Source organism: Curcuma longa, chromosome 15 (genome assembly GCF_044706935.1).
Source record: "Curcuma longa cultivar G26 ecotype Majalengka, Jawa Barat chromosome 15, ITB_CL_G26_1.1, whole genome shotgun sequence".
Taxonomy (NCBI): Eukaryota; Viridiplantae; Streptophyta; class Magnoliopsida; order Zingiberales; family Zingiberaceae; genus Curcuma; species Curcuma longa.
This window is the reverse complement of record NC_133875.1, coordinates 5,081,766-5,100,012: the sequence shown is the minus strand read 5'-3', so window position 1 is coordinate 5,100,012 and position 18,247 is coordinate 5,081,766. Positions and strand designations below refer to the sequence as shown.

Here is an 18,247-nt window from a genome sequence, read left to right as displayed (position 1 = left end):
ATAAATAGAAGAAAGAAAATGGAACTAAGCTCTCAAGTAGGCTTTTCTCTTTGAGGCAACGATTAAGTGAGGAAAATTGGAAGTACTTGAGAATCCTGAAGAATAGATAGATAGCAACATGAAAACATGACATTTTCTATGTTCAGGTTTTCATTGCCTTTTAGGTGGTGGATAGATTGCAATATGAAAACATGGCATTTCCTATGTTCAGGTTTTCACAGCCTTTTAGGTGGTGCATGCGTTGCATGGAAACAAAATAAAATTGACACTAGACACTAAGTGACAAATTAAATCTCTTCTGTGAGCTTCTCCATGTGGTCACGATCAACTAAAGAAAGGAGAAGGAATTCACTCAACGAGGGTCCTATGATCGACGTGACTTATCAGTAGCACATGAACATCATAATTAGAAGTAGAGGGAAAGAATACAAAGAAGAAAGAATATTTAGGACAGTGATTGTACAAAGCAATATGTTGCTTAAATCAAAGGGAAATTTGACTGAAGTTGATCAAAAGTGCTAGTTGTAATTTGGCTAAAGCTAGGTTGGCTGAGCGTGGGAAGCTGACATTGGTGTGCAACCATGTTGATGTAGAGAAGACCAGATTTAGAGGGAAGCAACAGGGAGAGTGTAATAAGAAGGCAGGAGCAAACTTAGTGGTGTTGTGTGATAAAGCAAGGTTCTCGATCATGTACAGGAGAAGCTGCCAATGGAGGTCATGCTTGAGCAGGATAAGGAGCATAGGAGATAACTGTTCAAAATCAATGGTTGTCACTCAGCAATAATAGTAGGAGGTGTCCTCGTATCACCTTGCTACTCATGATGAGAGGAGAGAAGACAATGTGGTTCACAGATGAGGAAACAAAGTAAGATGGGATCTTTGTTCCACGAAGGGTACTATTACACACGATGAAAATGGACGACGACTTGTAAACGCATAAGGTTCTCTACTCAGATACACTTGGAAATGCAACTCTGGGACATGCATAGTCAGTTGCTTGTCACCACCTGAGTTTGTGTGACTTGTCCAAGGGTATAGCTGACTGTTGATGGATGCTTAGGATTACCACCTAGTTATGCATGCAAGAAGCAGATATAAATCACATTTGAGGTCTTAGGGAAAAAAAGGATAGGTTTATCCACTTGAACCAACTCACACGCTTGAAACTATGGAGATTGCTTGCAGGACGCAATGACTCAGCAGCGTGCGGATGGTGCAGGGTTTGTGTTTGCAGATGAGCAGTTTGGATTAAGTCAAGATAGATTGCGCTTAGGTGGTGTTTAATACAAGTGGTTTCCATCAAACCATCCTTCTTGATGTGCCATGCGGTGATTTGAAAATTGGTGTCGAGATAGCAAATAATAAGTTATCATGTCTCACTCAGCATCTCACTCTTGATGATAGTGTTGTTAGTGATGTTTATGGCCATGTGGTGGCATTGATGGCTTCTTTGTCAATTGGGCTTCTCCCAAGTTAACTTCATGCTGATATTCTCTGAAAATGAAGTCTTTTATGAACGAGATAATCATGTCAAGTTTTGTGGTCAGTTCAATAATCAATATGTTTGACAAAGCACTCTACATGAACCTGCCATATTACTTCTTCTAACCAACTTATTGACCTTTTCACTAAATTGCATCCTCATCCTTGCCCTTCTCAATTCCATACTCAAAACTCTTGTGGCTATTGCTACTCATCTTAAGTTTGTCCAATGATGTCAATGGATGTTTGAACTCATGCTAGCGAGTATGAATAAGTTGAACAAGAGAAAGGAAGTTGTGGAAATATATATCGTAATTTAGCAATACAGAATCAAATGAGTTGAGGATATACATTAGGAATGTACAGATTCATAATGTTAATTTAGTTCTTATGCAGATGAAAAAACTTATAGACTAAGTTGATTCAAAAAATTATTTGTTTTCCTTCATGATATTAGAGAATCGATCATGAGTTTAAACTTCTCGCTTGCAAATCTTCATAATATTTTCCTAGTACTTCCATGGTTCTACTTGCTTGAGCTAGTCTTTCTTTTCTTTTCTTTATTTTATTTTTTACTTTTTAGTGACTTATTCATGGTCTTAAACTCTTAATCCTCATCCAACTTGGTCCTGAGGTTGCATGTTACTTAGATTTGGTTACATGTATCCAGCATATGAACTGTTCTAGTTATCCTGCATAGTTATTTCTAGAAATTTTTTTTAGATCATTCCTAGCAAGTTAAAGTTTTTGGAATTAAGTCATAATAATTGTGTAGGTCAGCCCAGAGATAAGGATAGCAGACAAACCAAAACAACCAAATTATACTCTTAGCTTCACCCATTGCAATCACTGCTGATCCAAAATATGTCAACTCTTGCCATCATGATTGATTCAAAATTTCCTCGGCTTATTACATATAATATGGAGGTGTGTACATATAGACCCCTAATATATATCATGGTACAATTAAATGTAAGCATTATAATTAGAAATCTTTCAGTTTCTTGAGGAGGTTTTGTTAAACCATGGCATATTTCTGGGTCCAACTGCGGGCTGTAGACCCATATCTTAAGGGGTCATTCTTGCACATATGCGCAATCTCAGGTACAAGTGGATCATCTGGGTTTGGGTCTGTGAGCAGTGAACATATGGAGAGCAACACCTACAATATCCAATTATGAAAACATAGGTTAACTTTATCGTAGTATAATCAAACTTAATGCTTATAACTAAACTTGGTGTTTTTGCTTTTCCTTTTGACCTTTGAAATGGTGAGAGCTGGGCTCCATTGATCCTTGAGTATGTCCAGGCAAATGTTGCCATTGCTGTTGATGTTTGGATGGAAGACCTTTGTCTTGAATGCTACCTTCAGATATGAACCAGCAAACTCACAGATGCATCTCTGAATTAGGATTCTAAAATTATAGGGTTTTTTTTTTTTTTTTATACCTTTGGAGGCTTGAATGGATAGTCTGGAGGAAAGTGAATAGTGACCAGGAAGAGACCACCAGCATAGGGACTGTCATTAGGCCCCATAATTGTAGCTTGCCAGTGATACATGTCATCTGCTACAGGCCCTGAGAACATTATAGTTCATTACTTTCTTTTTCAAGAGAGAGAGAGAGAGAGAGAGAGAGTTCCAAAATACCTGCACTGCAAGAAGTTGGCGGATCTCTCTGCAGGTCCTTGAGCTCCTTGATTATTCTCCTCAAGGCCATGGCTTCACTGGATGAGGAGACAACTGTTTTCCTCTGCTAATTGTTTGATCCTGGGCTGCTTCAGCTTGAGGTGAGGCAGGAGCCATACTGGCTTTACTTATATAACAAGGTATGGACTATCCATGATGCCTGAGGGTGGAGACTTTATGTCGACAATTTGTGTTATCAACATTTTTGTCGTGTTAATCGTATCATAATGTGACATATTATTCATGCTATACTGATAAGTCTTAATAGGGACCGTGGAATGAGGGCTGAGCATTGGATGCTTTGGTTAGTGCACCACAGAAATAAAGCAGGAATCTGGAATCATAACAATATCTTTTTGGAGGCATATCTTGACCAAAGGGACTACTATATCAACTTTATTTTGGGCGGCCACCATTTTGATAGGATTATTCACACTGGTCTAATTTTTTATATCACAACTTTAGGTATCTGAAACCCAACTCCTTGTTCAATTTGGCCAATAATTGACTCCAATTAGGGTTTCTTCTTTTCCGTCAAATAAACCATTCAACTCAAACTTCAAATTGTATAGCCCAGGAATCTAACTTTATTGAAAATCAACAACAAAGAATACAATTTCAATTGCTTTTCTTCTACTTGAGAAGATGAGTAGATTCCACAAAAAGAATGGATGATAACAAATGCTTTTTTTCAAACCAAAGAACACGAATCTGAGGATAGGAACATGATGGTAATGGCAATGGTTGATTTATTGACAAAGGTATGGAAATTCATTTCAGTATAGAGCTTGATAAGAACTTGTGTGTAAAATGTATTTATTCTATGTGCAGCATTAGTTGTTTATTTTGTTCAAATTCTTCTTCTTCTGCTTTTTTTATTATGATCTGTCAAATATCAAAACTTAAGGAAACCCATATTAAAAGTTGCACTTAAAATTCTTGAGTAGATCCAATCAGTAGATTTTTTTTTCATTTCAATATTTTATCTAATTAACTTTGATTTAATACAATCCAGTTAACATGAACAAAATAAATTCTTCAAAAATCTTAAAACACAAAAGGAAAGAGAATGCCAAGAACACAAAATGATGTATAGTAAATGCCTTCATCAAAAACTGTTGCAGAAATTTAGCAACAAAATTCTGATAATTTATTTCCACAAAATATTGTTTTCTGAGAGCAATTCACAAGCAATATTTTGCACAATGGAATCATGGAATACACAATAAGATCCACATTGGTGCCTTTAAATAGTAGGAAAAAAACATGACTTGTTGATGACATTAATGTAAGTCATAATTAGAGCTTTCATGATTCAGAGTCTTTAGGTAAAAACACAAGCACTACATTCATCACAGGATTTCGATGGTCTAAAATACAGAAATCTAATAACACCATGTTTGTGAAAATAAGGATCAAACAACATTCCTCTAGACATCAACACGAACTGATCATATTAAGGTACATTTTCAACAGGTCAGTTACAAATCGTCACAAGTCAAAATGAAGCCATATAACCTGTTCTCCCAGAAAGCAGCGACCTTTGTAAATCATACGTCAATGCTAGACTTCAAAACACGAGGAGTGAGTTTCTGCAGAATGATTTCTCACCTCAACCTTTTTTGCAAGCTCAATGGTCACAAAATTGAGCAAGTCTTTTGTTGCTTTTTCTTCTTCCGGTTTTTCTTGGGTGGTTGAAGTACAACCTTGATGGCTTGATCAAATACCGCTTTGACGTTCTATATACAGCATTTTAGTAAGATACAATTAGAAAAGCTGAACAGAAAAAACAAAACGAGATGAAATTTGCGTGGAATATATACTTGTTGAGTCTTTGAACTGCACTCAATGTAAGCAGCAGCACCTATTTGCTTCTTTAGTTCCTCTCCCTACAGTCAACTGTGGTAAGCAAAAGATGCAAATCGAAACTATGAAACGAAGTTGTAGAATTAGCTACCATATTTTACCTGAGTGGTGCTTATGAGAGATGCACCAGGATGGTCGATAAAGAACTGTTTGTCATCACGAAGATCTGCAAACACGGCTGCCACAGTTAAGGCAACATGAAAAGTTGTCAAATGGAGCGAGAAGAAAAAATAACTCTAGTCGATTTTCCTGCACATAGGTTGGAAAAAACTAGACCCAGTTCCTAGTCCAATCTGATTCTCTAATCAGAAGGGAAATGTAAACCACCCGGCCAAAAACTGATCCAACTAACCGACTTTGTTGTAAGTCCAAAAATAACCTTTTATCACTTGATGCTAGAGGGTTAAAATAACAATTTTATGAACTAAAACCACAAACCAGTAAACCTAAACTAATTTCCTCCATTCTCTTGCCACATAAGCACCATGCCCTCACAGCTTCTCTCTCACTTGGTGTTTCTGTCCTCATCCCACAGTCGGTGTTGCACCATCCGATATGAACTATTGCACTGACTGATAGAGCCACGCTCTCATCTCTCTCTTAAATGATTTGAAAAATACACATTCTTAGTTCTTATTGCACCTTAGTAGTTCTTATCACAGTTGTTAGTAAATCCAAAAAGATGCCTTGTATCAAATACAACTGCATAAGCACCTAGTTCAAGAACTTTAACTTCAGCAGAAGCTAACAGTATCAGTGAAAGAAATAAAAAAATAAATAAATGGAGATGAGAAAAGCAAAACAGGCCAAATTAAGAGGTAATATTTGGTAGCTAATTGGATTAGTAGCTTCAAAGTAGTCAAACTCATTCCTGAAACTTAGGAAATTTAGTGTCACAATTAGATGGAGTATAACGACACAAGAAAGCATAAAGATGAATGTTAATCTAACTTTAACAACTAGCAACTACCTGAATGAATGTCTAACTGAAAAACTGAAAATGGCTATGACTGTAACACTAAAAAGATTACTCGAGTAAAGTTCAAAAGTTGCATTGCAAAAATGAATCTATTACTATCCCAATACTTGTCAAAAGTATCCCAAACAGCAGAATGTCTATGGTCTATATAATCAACTAAACAAGAGGCATTTCGTGAAGGCAGTAAGGTGTATTAGGAGCACCTACAAGTGCTTGACTGATAAGTGATAAGAATAACATGCTAGCCAAAACTTTGTATAAGAATCAATCGAGATTGGGAAAACTAGTATCCAAAAAGTCTACATTAAACCAACTAGAATATGTAGCATATACCGACAAATTGGTAGACAATATGTTACAGATTGCAGGATAACCTTAGAACCAGTACTTTAATCAATTAAAATACCAAGTTACACTCAGGTGAAAATTAATCGTTACTTCAGTAGCTTGGATTGTCTATGGTTAGTAATATTCACTGGCAAGAGATCAGGATGAATTAGGTGTACACCAAGTCATGTACAAACTCCACTTGATTTCTTCAAACCCCATTGACGATCGAGGGAAGAGTCATTAAGATTCTCATTGCTCAGCATATTGATTAATCATTGATTCAAGTGCATGAATCAGAAAGCAATTATTGAACTAATCTTGAATCGAAGATGGATACACACAGCGGATAAGAGGCCTTAAAGTAATTAAGTCACGGACATCTCATGCAAACAATATCTAGCAAATAACCAAACTGCAAATAGAGAATGTAACAAGAAAATATATCATAAAATTAATCATTACCAAGCTTTGTGCCAACAAGAATTATGGGGACACCAGGTGCATAGTGCCTCAGCTCAGGAATCCACTGAAAATAGGGAAAATGAAATCAAAGATTCACTAATTTTAAAAATTGAAAAGATATATCTATAATCATTTTACAACCTTCTTGGCCACATTTTCATAGCTGGCTTTACTGATGAGAGAAAAGGCAAGCAAAAAAACATCTGCTCCTCGATAGCTCAAAGGCCTCAATCTATTGTAGTCCTCCTGGCCTATTCAATCTAAGTGTCTTATTATACCACTACCATTTAAAAGAAAGAATGAGAATGCATCGACAACAACGGCAGACTTCGAGTATACCTGCAGTATCCCACAAACCTAAGTTGACTGTGTTTCCGTCCACCACTACATTAGCGCTGAAATTGTCAAACACTGTTGGAACATAGTCCTGCTCAAAAGATTAAGTGCATAAGTATCTCTGAAGGTAGTTTTAATTACATCTTCATATCTTCTCAGATAAGCTTACAACAATAAAAAGTTAAATTAAAATAAAGTTTCAATTAAGTTATCCACATTTGCACTTCCAAACAACAAAATAAAGCAGATGAAACATTTAATCAGTAAACCATATTGCCCAAATTTCAATCATAAAATGCATGTGTTTAGAGGAAGCATGACCCTTATAATCTAGCCACTTTTCCTTCAAATATAACAGAAGAATTAGAAAACAGATATTTTAGATAATTAGATCCTCTTTTAGAGTATAAGCATTAAAAAAAATCTAAAAAGGGCATCATGGTTAGACTAATCATAACCTAGATTCAACCAAATATTTTTCCTGGTAATCGAAGGACAAATTGGAAAGGAAAACTCCAAGAATTCAAGACCATCAAAAGGGGGCGACACAGCACATTGTTTTTCCTACGCTGACAAGCTATCACAAGCTTGATCCAACGCGTTAAAGACACAATCGAAGCACCAAATAACCCTAAAGATCGGATCTTCTAGCACTCACTGTGGGAAAAGTGTTGCTGGTGTAGGAAATGAGCATGCAGGTCTTGCCGACGGCGCCGTCCCCGACCGTGACGCACTTTATGAACCTCGACGCGCTCATCTCTTCCACCGATCTCTGACGCGTCTTCCTACGACAACACGGGACGCGAAATTGGAGGAAAAGCAGCAACAACAAAAAAAGGAGACCTTTTTCTCCCTCTTCTCGGACTCGAACTCGGCCGCTGCTCACTGCTGCTTCAGCAAGGCATCCGCAGCCAGATCGAAGATCTCCGCCACTACGCCCAACCCTAGCGACGGCAGGTGGAAGATCTGGAGAAAGCGAGAAGGATGGAGGAGAGAGGGCCGCAACTTTGGCACTGGACTTGGCCGGAAGAGAGAATAAATGGCCGGGAATCATGCGATTAAAGCACTCCTCGCAGAAGCCAACTCATCTTACTCTACTAAATTTGTGCTACTTTTTCAAAAATACCCCTTAGGATTTTATTGTTGTTAAAATAGGCCTGCAGTATTTGATATATTTTTAAACGATTTTGATATTCTGCGCGACTCCTTTGTGCGCACCCGTGAGCACCACACGATCCATCATCCATCGTCCACAGTGTTCCTCCGACCCCGACCCTCGCCGCTCTCGATCGCCCTCGATGCGCCGTCCTACCACCACCGGCCGTCGCACTGGGCCCGATCGATGCGCCACTCGCCAATGCGTCGACCGACGTCGGATTTCAATCGGATTATGGTCGGAATTCAGCGCAATTTGGCCGGAACGCGATCGACAATGGGACGCGCGCGTTCCTGACCAAATCATGGTCGGATTCCGATCGGCGATCGAAGACCGACCGAGGAAGGACCGTCGTCGCACGCCGGTCCTTCCTCGGCCGGTCTCCGATCGCGATTTGGCCGGGAACGCGCGCGTCCCACTGCCGTCGCGTTTCGGCCAAATTGCGTCGGATTCCAGCCACAATCCGATCGGAATTCGACGCGGCCGACGCGTCGGCGAGTGGCACATCGATTAGGCTCGGTCCGACGGTCGACAGTGGTCGGACGGCACGGCGAGGGCGGCTGAGAGCGGTGGAGGTCGGCTGTGTCACATACCGGGTAGCGTAGAATATCAGATCTGTCTTTTTAAATATCTTTAATGATATTTACGTTAGTTATATTTGTAAAATTAAAATTTTAAATGGTAAGTATGCAAAATAACATGTCTATAAGGACACACATGCAATTTGTCTAATAAAAAATATTGAGTGGAAATATAATATTTTGGATAGGAGAAAAATAAGGACATAAAAGGTACATATTTTGGTGAAATGCAATGTTTTGGCACACTTGAAGGACAGCTAGGCTAATCCATGTCTCATGCTCTTCTTCTTCAATTTGCCAACCACCAACTAAGCATTTTTCAATTATATATTTCATATTTCTCTCGTACTAATAATAATTTATTTTAATAAAAAAAACATATCTTTTGTTTTAATAATTAATATTTACATTTTCTATTAAAAAAAAACATCTTGCCACACTGTTGCTTCTCATGATTGCATTGTTCCTCTAAAGAATGTATATAAACCAGTGAATCTCATTATTTTGCTTAAATTTATTATTAAATACAACTAATCATATTCCCTCATTTATTTATTTATTATAGGTGTGGCTGGGCCGTGTTAGGACGGCCCGCTGGTGCTGGGCTGGGCTGGATCATCCGCATGGAATGAAGTGTCCGCATACGTTTCGCACGTGCGGCACCACCAGCTGCCTCCACCAACCCTCCTCCGTCCGACCTACCCCGCCCGCGCTCCGCCGCGAGCTTATAATTACTCCAAAAGGAAACAAGCGGCCAAAAGCGAAGCCGCCTCCTCCGTCAACCCTCCAACCTTCCGCCTCCTCTTCCTCCATGGCGGCTGCCTCTCCTCTTCCTTCCATCAACTCCGCCCTCCGCTCCTCGCCCAAGATCTCCGTCTCCTCGGCTCCCACCGGCGCTTTCCCTTCCTACCGCCGCGAACGCCTTGGTCGCTCTTGTCTCTCGTTTCCCTCCCCGATCAGCCTTCGGACTCGACCCTTGATCTCGGCCTGCGCCGCTTCGGTGATGGAGGAGGCGACAGAGAGGCGCGATTCCAGGGTTTCCACCGTCGTCGATGTGGATCTCGGCAGCAGGAGCTACCCGATCTACATCGGATCGGGCTTGCTCGACATGCCCGATCTTCTCCAGAGGTAACTTGCTAATTGCTTCCTCGCGTTCTGCAGTCCTCCTTGGATTTGCAATCTGAATTGGTCGCTTTAGGCATGTTCATGGGAAGAGCGTTTTGATCGTCACGAACACTACGATTGCGCCGCTGTACCTTGACAAAGTCGTCAAAGCCTTGACTCTGGGGAATCCGGACGTCACAGTGGAGAGTGTGATTCTGCCGGATGGAGAGAAGTATAAAAACATGGTTGGTGCTAAGCACACTCTTCGATTTTGATTTGTTTACCTTTACTCTGTATTAACTTTTCTGAGCTTTGTATACTTGGACTGTTTGGGGATTTGTGTAGGAAACATTAATGAAGGTCTTTGACAAGGCCATAGAATGCAGAATGGATCGCCGCTGTACTTTCGTGGCACTTGGTGGTGGTGTCATCGGTGATATGTGTGGCTTTGCTGCTGCTGCCTTCCTTCGTGGCGTTAACTTCATTCAGATTCCAACTACATTAATGGCTCAGGCAATTGTTTCAGACACAGTTTTGCCCTCTTAGTTGCTTAATGACGTGTAGTGATTGATGGCGTTAAATGTTGATAATTGATTGGGTTGATGTTGATTCTGTTCAGGTGGACTCATCAGTTGGCGGAAAAACTGGAGTAAACCATCCACTTGGGAAGAACTTGATTGGTGCCTTTTATCAGCCACAAAGTGTGTTGATAGATACTGATACTCTAAACACATTACCTGACAGAGAACTAGCATCTGGCATAGCTGAGGTTGTAAAGTATGGGCTTATAAGAGATGCTGACTTCTTTGAGTGGCAAGAAAGAAATATGCAATCTCTCTTGGCAAGGTATCACAACAGTTTATCCTTTACATGATTTATTACCATGATGCGTATATTATGTTTGACCATCATGTTGTTTGTCTGATTTAAGACCATTCCAGCCTTATCATCTTGTGAATTCTGTAAATGTTTTTCCTCATTTGAAGGTCTCTAGACAGCCTGTTGAAATGAAAATTGAACAATGGTTTCACAAACAGAATTTGACTGGTAGAAAGCTAGAGAATTCGATCAAATTTTATCCCTTGAAGGTTGCTTTTATATGCTTTTAGAATCCTATTCAACATTTTCTTGGCAGCAATTTTTGTTTTGGGTTTATGCAATGGGAAAGAACCATGAAAGATTGAAAAAAAAACGTAATTCAAACTTTGATAAAATTAATCATAGAAAGGGTGTCTCTATTCACTTGGAGGAAATGATGAAATGACACTTGCAGCTTCCAACTACATCTAAAAGTTTTGATGTTAGTACTGTCACTCATTTTTTTATGCATTGTCATTTTAAAAGCACAAGTGTATTTCTTCAGAATTGTAAAAGACTAGAAATGTGGATAGTGATCTTTACACTCCCTTCCAACAAAGGAAGGTATATTTCATGCTTTTTTTACAGTAATAATTGCAGCTTGTTGAATAAATTGGGTATCTTTTTTTCTATATTATACATGGTGTTAACATCCATCTTGAACTTCTGTGATGTAGGTTCATATCTAATCTTTTTAAGAAGCTTTTTAACATTTGATTCTCATCACTGTAAATTTTCTTCACTCAGTCTAACTTTTTGTTGTACGACTCTATGGGTCGTGTTTCTATATTGCTGCAGAGACCCAAGTGCCGTGGCATATGCTATTAAACGTTCTTGTGAAAACAAAGCTGAGGTTGTTTCCTTAGATGAGAAAGAAAGTGGCATGAGGGCGACATTGAACTTGGGGCATACATTTGGACATGTGAGTTCTGAGTTTAGAATTCTATTGTACTATCTTCTGTTTCTAATGGATTTTTTTTACTTTGTTACTTATGGTTATTTCTGTTCCTTTATATATGTTCTAAATTCCTAGAAATGTCTCTAACTGGTGTAACATTTCACTTTCTGATCGTGGCTTTCTTATTTCATGAAATTACATACTAATAAGACAGTTCTCTAACATCATGCAAACAGGGTACTTGGTTGGGTCTAACAGCCAAAGTGAGATGTTTGATAGTAGTCATTGTTTTGGTCGATTAACTGTCTGATTGCTTAATATCATGGGATTTGCGTGGCTGACTACACAAGTGTAAGTGATGGTCTAGAATCTAGATCCCTATACACAATCTGTTGCTAGAGCCTTAAATTTGGAAGACTGCTTACCCGAAGTACCTATAACAGCCAGATGCTTCTATTCTTGTTTTGATGTCTGTCCCATCCACCCTAAACAACCCTGTAAAAGCTGACTGGCTTAGCCATGGAAAACTGCAAGGATTTGACCGTTGACGAATGAGTAGGTTTTGGTCCATGATTCAATCCACTAGGAACATTGAAATGCAAGTTGCGACAGATTAGGGTTATAAGCCTACTGCACATTCTTACTTCTGTAGCGAATAATTACTGGAAGTGGGTTTTGAAGTTTGTAGAAGTTCAATTAACTACAAAATTAAACTGATGAGAAATAAAACTAAGACAAGATGGGCAAGTAGTGGCCATCTTTTTACCCTCTTTTAAACCTTTTGAAGAATAATGAGTAAGGTGTGCTTACTTAACCTAATTGTTCATGTAAAAATTTGTTTTGTGCACCTTTATCCTTCATTTCACTCTAGGTTATGTATTTTACCCTACTGACATCATATGTACTGTGTCCAGGCCATTGAAACAGTGTATGGCTATGGACAGTGGCTCCACGGAGAAGCTGTTGCAGCTGGAATGGTGAGGCAACGCCTGCAATTCTTGTCCCCTTTCTTGTACACGTCTCTGAAATTTTTATTCAATGCTCGGGTAATAGGTGATGGCGGTCGATATGTCTCGGCGCTTAGGCTGGATTGATGATTCTATCGTGGAGCGTGTTCATAGAATTCTACAAGAGGCCAAGCTTCCAACTCATCCGCCAGAGGTGATGACGGTGGAGAAATTCAAATCTGTCATGGCTGTAAGTACAAGTAACCACAAACCTTCTCTTTCGATAGCTCCTTGCTAAACTTCACGGTTCATTTTGTCACAGGTGGATAAGAAAGTGGCTGACGGATTGTTAAGATTAATCCTTCTGAAGGGCCCATTGGGAAATTGTGTTTTCACCGGCGACTACGACCGGAAAGCACTGGATGAGACTCTCCGAGCCTTCTGCAAGAACTGATGTCTGGAATTGTAGCCTTGCAATGGTGGAGCTTTTTGAAAGGTAAGTCCTATACTCCTTAAGTAGATTTCTTCTGATCCTAAACAAATATTTTTCTGTATAAAACAATAACGACTCGTGCAAGAGAGTGAAGATTGTTTAAATTATTAGGTGTGGTATCGATACATTACATACTGTAACATTCATTCTTAATCCATTGACTCATCTTGATGTCAAGAACCTGAAAATACTTCCCAGAGATTGACATCAATAAAATGTATGAGTTCGGACCAAAAGGAAAAGAAAATTGCCCGAGTTAATTGCAGTAGATATATACTTCCTTTTATTGTGAACTTGAATTTGAGTTAAACGTGTAGAATTATAAATGATTGATTGTTCTACTATCATTTTTGCTAGTTTATATTCAAGTTAAACAATCATTATGACGAGTTTGAATTCAAGTTCAACATGTTCATCACCTTTTGACTTAATTTTGATCCATTTAAATGACATGTGATACGTCTGAATATGTTTCAGTTTTATTATTTCTTTCAAATTATTCATCCTAAATTCATTAGTTAAAGATCATATACTTTTTTAATTATAAATGTAATTTACTTACCTTTGATTTTAGGACATTTCTAGTTATTGTGAGTTTTCTGAAACCACTTGTAATTTAATTCGACTTTTAAAGCTACATGATTAGTTGGGAAATCCACTCTTTTCCTTGTCACATATGTAATAATAAATCTATCATCTCATATTCTACTCCTTTAAATAATTTTAGATAATAGTTTGTTTGAAAACATTAACTATTTATAAGTGAATTATTTCAGAAAAAATTTCTAAAAATGAAAATTGTAATTTGACAAACAAGTTTATAATCAAATTAATTTTCAAATATTTTAAATGAAATATCAAAGGAAATTTAAATGTCCAAAAGTGATGAAAATCTTTTAGAGAAAAATATTCCAAGACACATTTGAATCGTAGAAAGTCTTATGGATGAGTGTGCAATATATTATACTCACATATCATCTTTATAAATATATGCATATCTTATGTTGTACATTCCGTGAATATCTAGTATAAATTTTTTTAGAGTTTAGAACTTAGAATATAATATTCAGGGTTCAGGATTTATAGTTTATAGTTTATGGTATAGTATTTAGATTGAATGAAATGAAAATTAAAAATAAAAAATATATTAGATGTTCATGAGGTGTGCAACATAGTATAGTGTATATATATATATATATATATATATATATATATATAATTGTTGGGGAAAAATCACATATTAAATATGATCGAATCCTCAATAATTTTTTTTAACAAGCTGCATTTACTAATAAAAAAGGGTAGGGCTTGAGTTGACTCCTACTTCAAAAAGGTAGTTTATTAATTCTACAAAAAGCGATGAAAATGGTCACTCAACATACAAGTCAACTTTAGAAAGGTACCTAAATTCAACTTACCTTCTTAGGATTTTATTCATGTTCTAATTAATATTCAAAAGAAAAGAATATTAGATTTTATCAAAGATACCTAATACATATTATCTATATCATTGAATAATTATTTGTCAAACTCATCCTACTTCTTTAGTTCAAAGCTTAGAAATTATAATTTCAACTTTTTCTATCACGGCTATGTGTCTTTATCTTATCGTCATCTTGCTTCTTGTTCCCTCTCCTTTTATCGAATTCAATCGTCTTTACAATATCTATAAATTAGACTTTGCTCTATTTGAAGTTTGAAATCTAATTTTGCATAGCAAATGCTCTTCTAGCTAAAAAGCCTCTCGAAATGAGTTCATGCTTAATGCAAAGACATTGTTGTCATCTTTAACGTCCTATTTTAAAATGGCACATGGATCACCAAGAATAGTGATGGAAGATCCAAAGTGGGGCATAAGAAGATCGAAGATAAGTTGCAAGTCTTCGATTGACTCTTGAAGTCTTATTAACTTCTTTGCGACATTCCTTATCGGCTCCAACACCAACATAGTTCCAAATTAGTTTGTGCGGCTTGCCTTTTCGTATCATTGGTTAGGTGCACGAATACAAGCTTTCTAGTTGTCGACTTTTCGAGCCATTTCTTAACTAGCTCAAGTAGTGTTTTGGTGGACCAAAGTTTTATGGAGTCTTTGTCTTAATGGTGATATCGACTTTGAAGTGCTCGGTGAGAAATTAAATGAAACACTTTAAAGTGTGTTTTCTCTATTGTCTCTTGTGCCGCACCCGAATACATTGTGTCGATTCGAGATATACTTTTTGTACCCTAGTCGAGTCACGAAATCACACCACTTGCGATGGATCGGACCATTTTGTTCGCGTGCTCGATGTTAGTGGACTAGTTAGGTGCGAGTCATGATTTTTCTACATGATAAAAACTAAATCCACGTCTCAATTCCATAATGCAAAATGTGAAGTGCACCAACAAATTAAAGCACCATACTATTACACCTAATATGCAACGTAAAAGCTTTGCTTGCCACATACAAGTGAGTGTCACTTTAGTGCCCTTCGCATTGTTAGCTAGTCCATTGTCGATCGTCCTTGCTCATGTGTTTATCATCTGCGTTCTTCATGCTTCTACCAATTTAAAACATGTAACACACATCCTCTAACTCTTCTTTAATGAAACACATTTATTTCTTATTATCTTTTAAAGTTTTGTTTGGTATTAAAATCCCCACGCATCTCTTTACTGTGAGGGATTTTTAAATTCAATAATAATAATAATAATAAAGTCATAGAGATCTTTTATTTGGCACATCCCACTTCAGTAAAAGGTGGAATTTACTATTTAGCGATTCCACACAGTTGATTTCATGATCATTTATGAGGAGATAAATCAAAAAACTACCGTTAATCACGATAAAAGATATTGCCTCGGCATGTTTAATTTGACGCATCTCATCTGACTTTATATGGATATACATACAATAACAAATTAAATTATACCAATCAATTTAGTTCATACACAACGAATCAAGGAGTATTGAGCAATGTAAGGGCTGAGCTACAGCAAAAGACTGCCCTTATATGAGCAATACCCTCCGTCGTGACCAACTGGCTTTGTCTCTTCCTACAGATGGTTGGGATCTTAATTTAATTTATTTTTAAAAATATTTTTTTTATTTTGAATGATGTTATAATAATTATTAAATTATAATTATTATATAATTATAACATATATGATTTTTTATTGTTATACAATTGTAATAGTTATAATTTCATAATTACTATAATTATAGTTGGTACAATAGAATATTGAACAGTGTTGATTAGAAATAAATTATCTATATTATAGCAATTACGAATTGTAATTGTTACAATATAATGTTGTATAAAGATGATATGTTATAACTGTATAACAACTATAATTCCGTAATTATTAAAATATAATATTAATCAATCATATGATAGCAACTATAATTAAAAATGATAATCCCAGTTAGTCCCATTGACTTAATCCCTAGTAGTTATGATTTCGATAGTCCCAGGGCAAGTTTCTATCGACCACCCGGGTAAATCGAGAAGCGCATGCAGCGGCTAACCCAGATGCCTATATATCGATCAAAATTGAAGTATGTATATTGTACGTATTAGTTAGATCTCGATAGCCACTACAATAAAATCAAAAATAAAAATATAGTCAGACGGAATAAAATATTATTTTAATAATAAACAATATTTTAATGAATTTACGAGTCAAAGTCCTATAAATCTCAACCCTCATGCCACTTAGGCAGAGCTAGAGATTAAGTGGGAGAAGGTAGGAGAAATTAAGTTAGTCAGCATGGGAAGGTCTCCATGTTGCGAGAAGGCTCACACCAACAAAGGAACTTGGAGCAAGGAAGAAGACCGACGCCTCATCGAGCACATCAAGGCCCACGGCGAAGGCTGCTGGCGCTCTCTCCCCGAGGCCGCCGGCCTCCTCCGGTGCGGCAAGAGTTGCCGCCTCCGGTGGATCAACTACCTCCGCCCTGACCTCAAGCGCGGCAACTTCACCAAGGACGAGGAGGATCTCATCGTCAACCTCCACGCCGTCCTTGGCAACAAGTAATTGCATGCTTCCTCACTATCCTAACGTTTTTATTTGTAATCATCGTTAATTAGCGATCGATTGTTAACTTTCGATACGTAGATGGTCATTGATAGCTGCTAGACTTCCGGGGAGGACGGACAATGAGATCAAGAACTACTGGAACACACACATCAAGAGGAAGCTACTGAGCAAGGGAGTAGATCCGATCACGCACCGACCGATCGACCGGCGGCCGTCCGACGAGGAGGCGGCAGATCAGTGCCCGGACCTCAACTTGGAGCTGTGCATGAGCCTCCCGAATTCGCGCGCAACGAGAGCCGAGCCGCCCAAGTGCAGGACTGTGCCAGGCCGCAGCAACAGGGAGGAAGGCGCCTGCTTCATCAGCACTGCAATGTTGTTGATTACAGAAGCCTTCAGATGAAGTAAATCTTTAGGAAAGAAAATTTGTGGTTTAATAGAATTCAAACAAACAAACCAACAACAAAAAAAAACTGAGAAAATTGTTCTTAATTGTTAAGTTAAATAGTTTGGTGTAGTTTACATGGTCAATTCTATGATTGTCTGTGAAAAAATAAATTAAAAAATTATAATTGACTGGTAAGTTAAATAGTTTGTGATAAGAGAAGAGGGAGATAATAGAAAAATCTTCCCATCTATGAAAAGATAAAGTAGCTAGATGGATAAGATAAGAAGTTAAAAATATTTTTTTAATAAATAAATAAATAAATATCTAGGTGTGATGCATGAAAAATAATTAATGGCACGCGAGCATTATCTATTTAGATCTTTAAAGAAAATGCGGCATGTAAAACAAGGAAAGAGAGAGAGAGAGAGAGGTCTCTTTCCATCACCTACTTAGCACTTTCCAAAAGATTAGGTAGGGCTCAAGCACCTTTTTAATCTTTTTTTTTATTTGTAAATTATTAATTATAAAAGTTGATGCATGATTAAGGATTAGGGGTAAGTAAAAGTTTGATTAAAATTAATTAACTGACTGAATTTGAGCGTTTGATTTAGTTATTTTAGGATTTTAGATTTTTTTAAATATTGATTATTTTGAATAATTTAGTTT

At 37.5% G+C, this 18,247-nt stretch overlaps 4 protein-coding genes across 4 annotated transcripts; 2 read left to right on the top strand and 2 right to left on the bottom strand.

Moving 5' to 3' along the window:
• Positions 1-2,335: 2,335 nt before the first annotated feature.
• On the bottom strand, positions 2,336-3,316 carry LOC141846144 (ubiquitin-conjugating enzyme E2 5B-like). Its single transcript, XM_074734139.1, has 4 exons — positions 3,131-3,316; positions 2,932-3,059; positions 2,744-2,848; positions 2,336-2,644 (listed from the first exon to the last, which is right to left on the bottom strand). The coding sequence occupies exons 1-4, from the start codon at positions 3,198-3,200 to the stop codon at positions 2,501-2,503; spliced, it is 447 nt and encodes a 148-aa protein (XP_074590240.1). The 5' UTR covers positions 3,201-3,316; the 3' UTR covers positions 2,336-2,500.
• A 1,176-nt stretch (positions 3,317-4,492) lies between these two features.
• On the bottom strand, positions 4,493-8,193 carry LOC141845810 (rac-like GTP-binding protein 5). The gene is made up of 7 exons (XM_074733814.1): positions 7,801-8,193; positions 7,146-7,233; positions 6,948-7,057; positions 6,807-6,870; positions 5,137-5,201; positions 4,993-5,058; positions 4,493-4,908 (listed from the first exon to the last, which is right to left on the bottom strand). The coding sequence occupies exons 1-7, from the start codon at positions 7,897-7,899 to the stop codon at positions 4,807-4,809; spliced, it is 594 nt and encodes a 197-aa protein (XP_074589915.1). The 5' UTR covers positions 7,900-8,193; the 3' UTR covers positions 4,493-4,806.
• A 1,445-nt stretch (positions 8,194-9,638) lies between these two features.
• On the top strand, positions 9,639-13,367 carry LOC141845809 (3-dehydroquinate synthase, chloroplastic). The gene is made up of 8 exons (XM_074733813.1): positions 9,639-10,007; positions 10,078-10,228; positions 10,329-10,496; positions 10,603-10,829; positions 11,640-11,763; positions 12,654-12,716; positions 12,793-12,936; positions 13,009-13,367. The coding sequence occupies exons 1-8, from the start codon at positions 9,691-9,693 to the stop codon at positions 13,138-13,140; spliced, it is 1,326 nt and encodes a 441-aa protein (XP_074589914.1). The 5' UTR covers positions 9,639-9,690; the 3' UTR covers positions 13,141-13,367.
• A 3,544-nt stretch (positions 13,368-16,911) lies between these two features.
• LOC141845811 (myb-related protein Zm38-like) lies at positions 16,912-17,647 on the top strand. The gene is made up of 2 exons (XM_074733815.1): positions 16,912-17,189; positions 17,275-17,647. Exons 1-2 carry the CDS (start codon positions 16,927-16,929, stop codon positions 17,594-17,596), a joined length of 585 nt encoding a protein of 194 aa, XP_074589916.1. The 5' UTR covers positions 16,912-16,926; the 3' UTR covers positions 17,597-17,647.
• Positions 17,648-18,247: the final 600 nt, after the last annotated feature.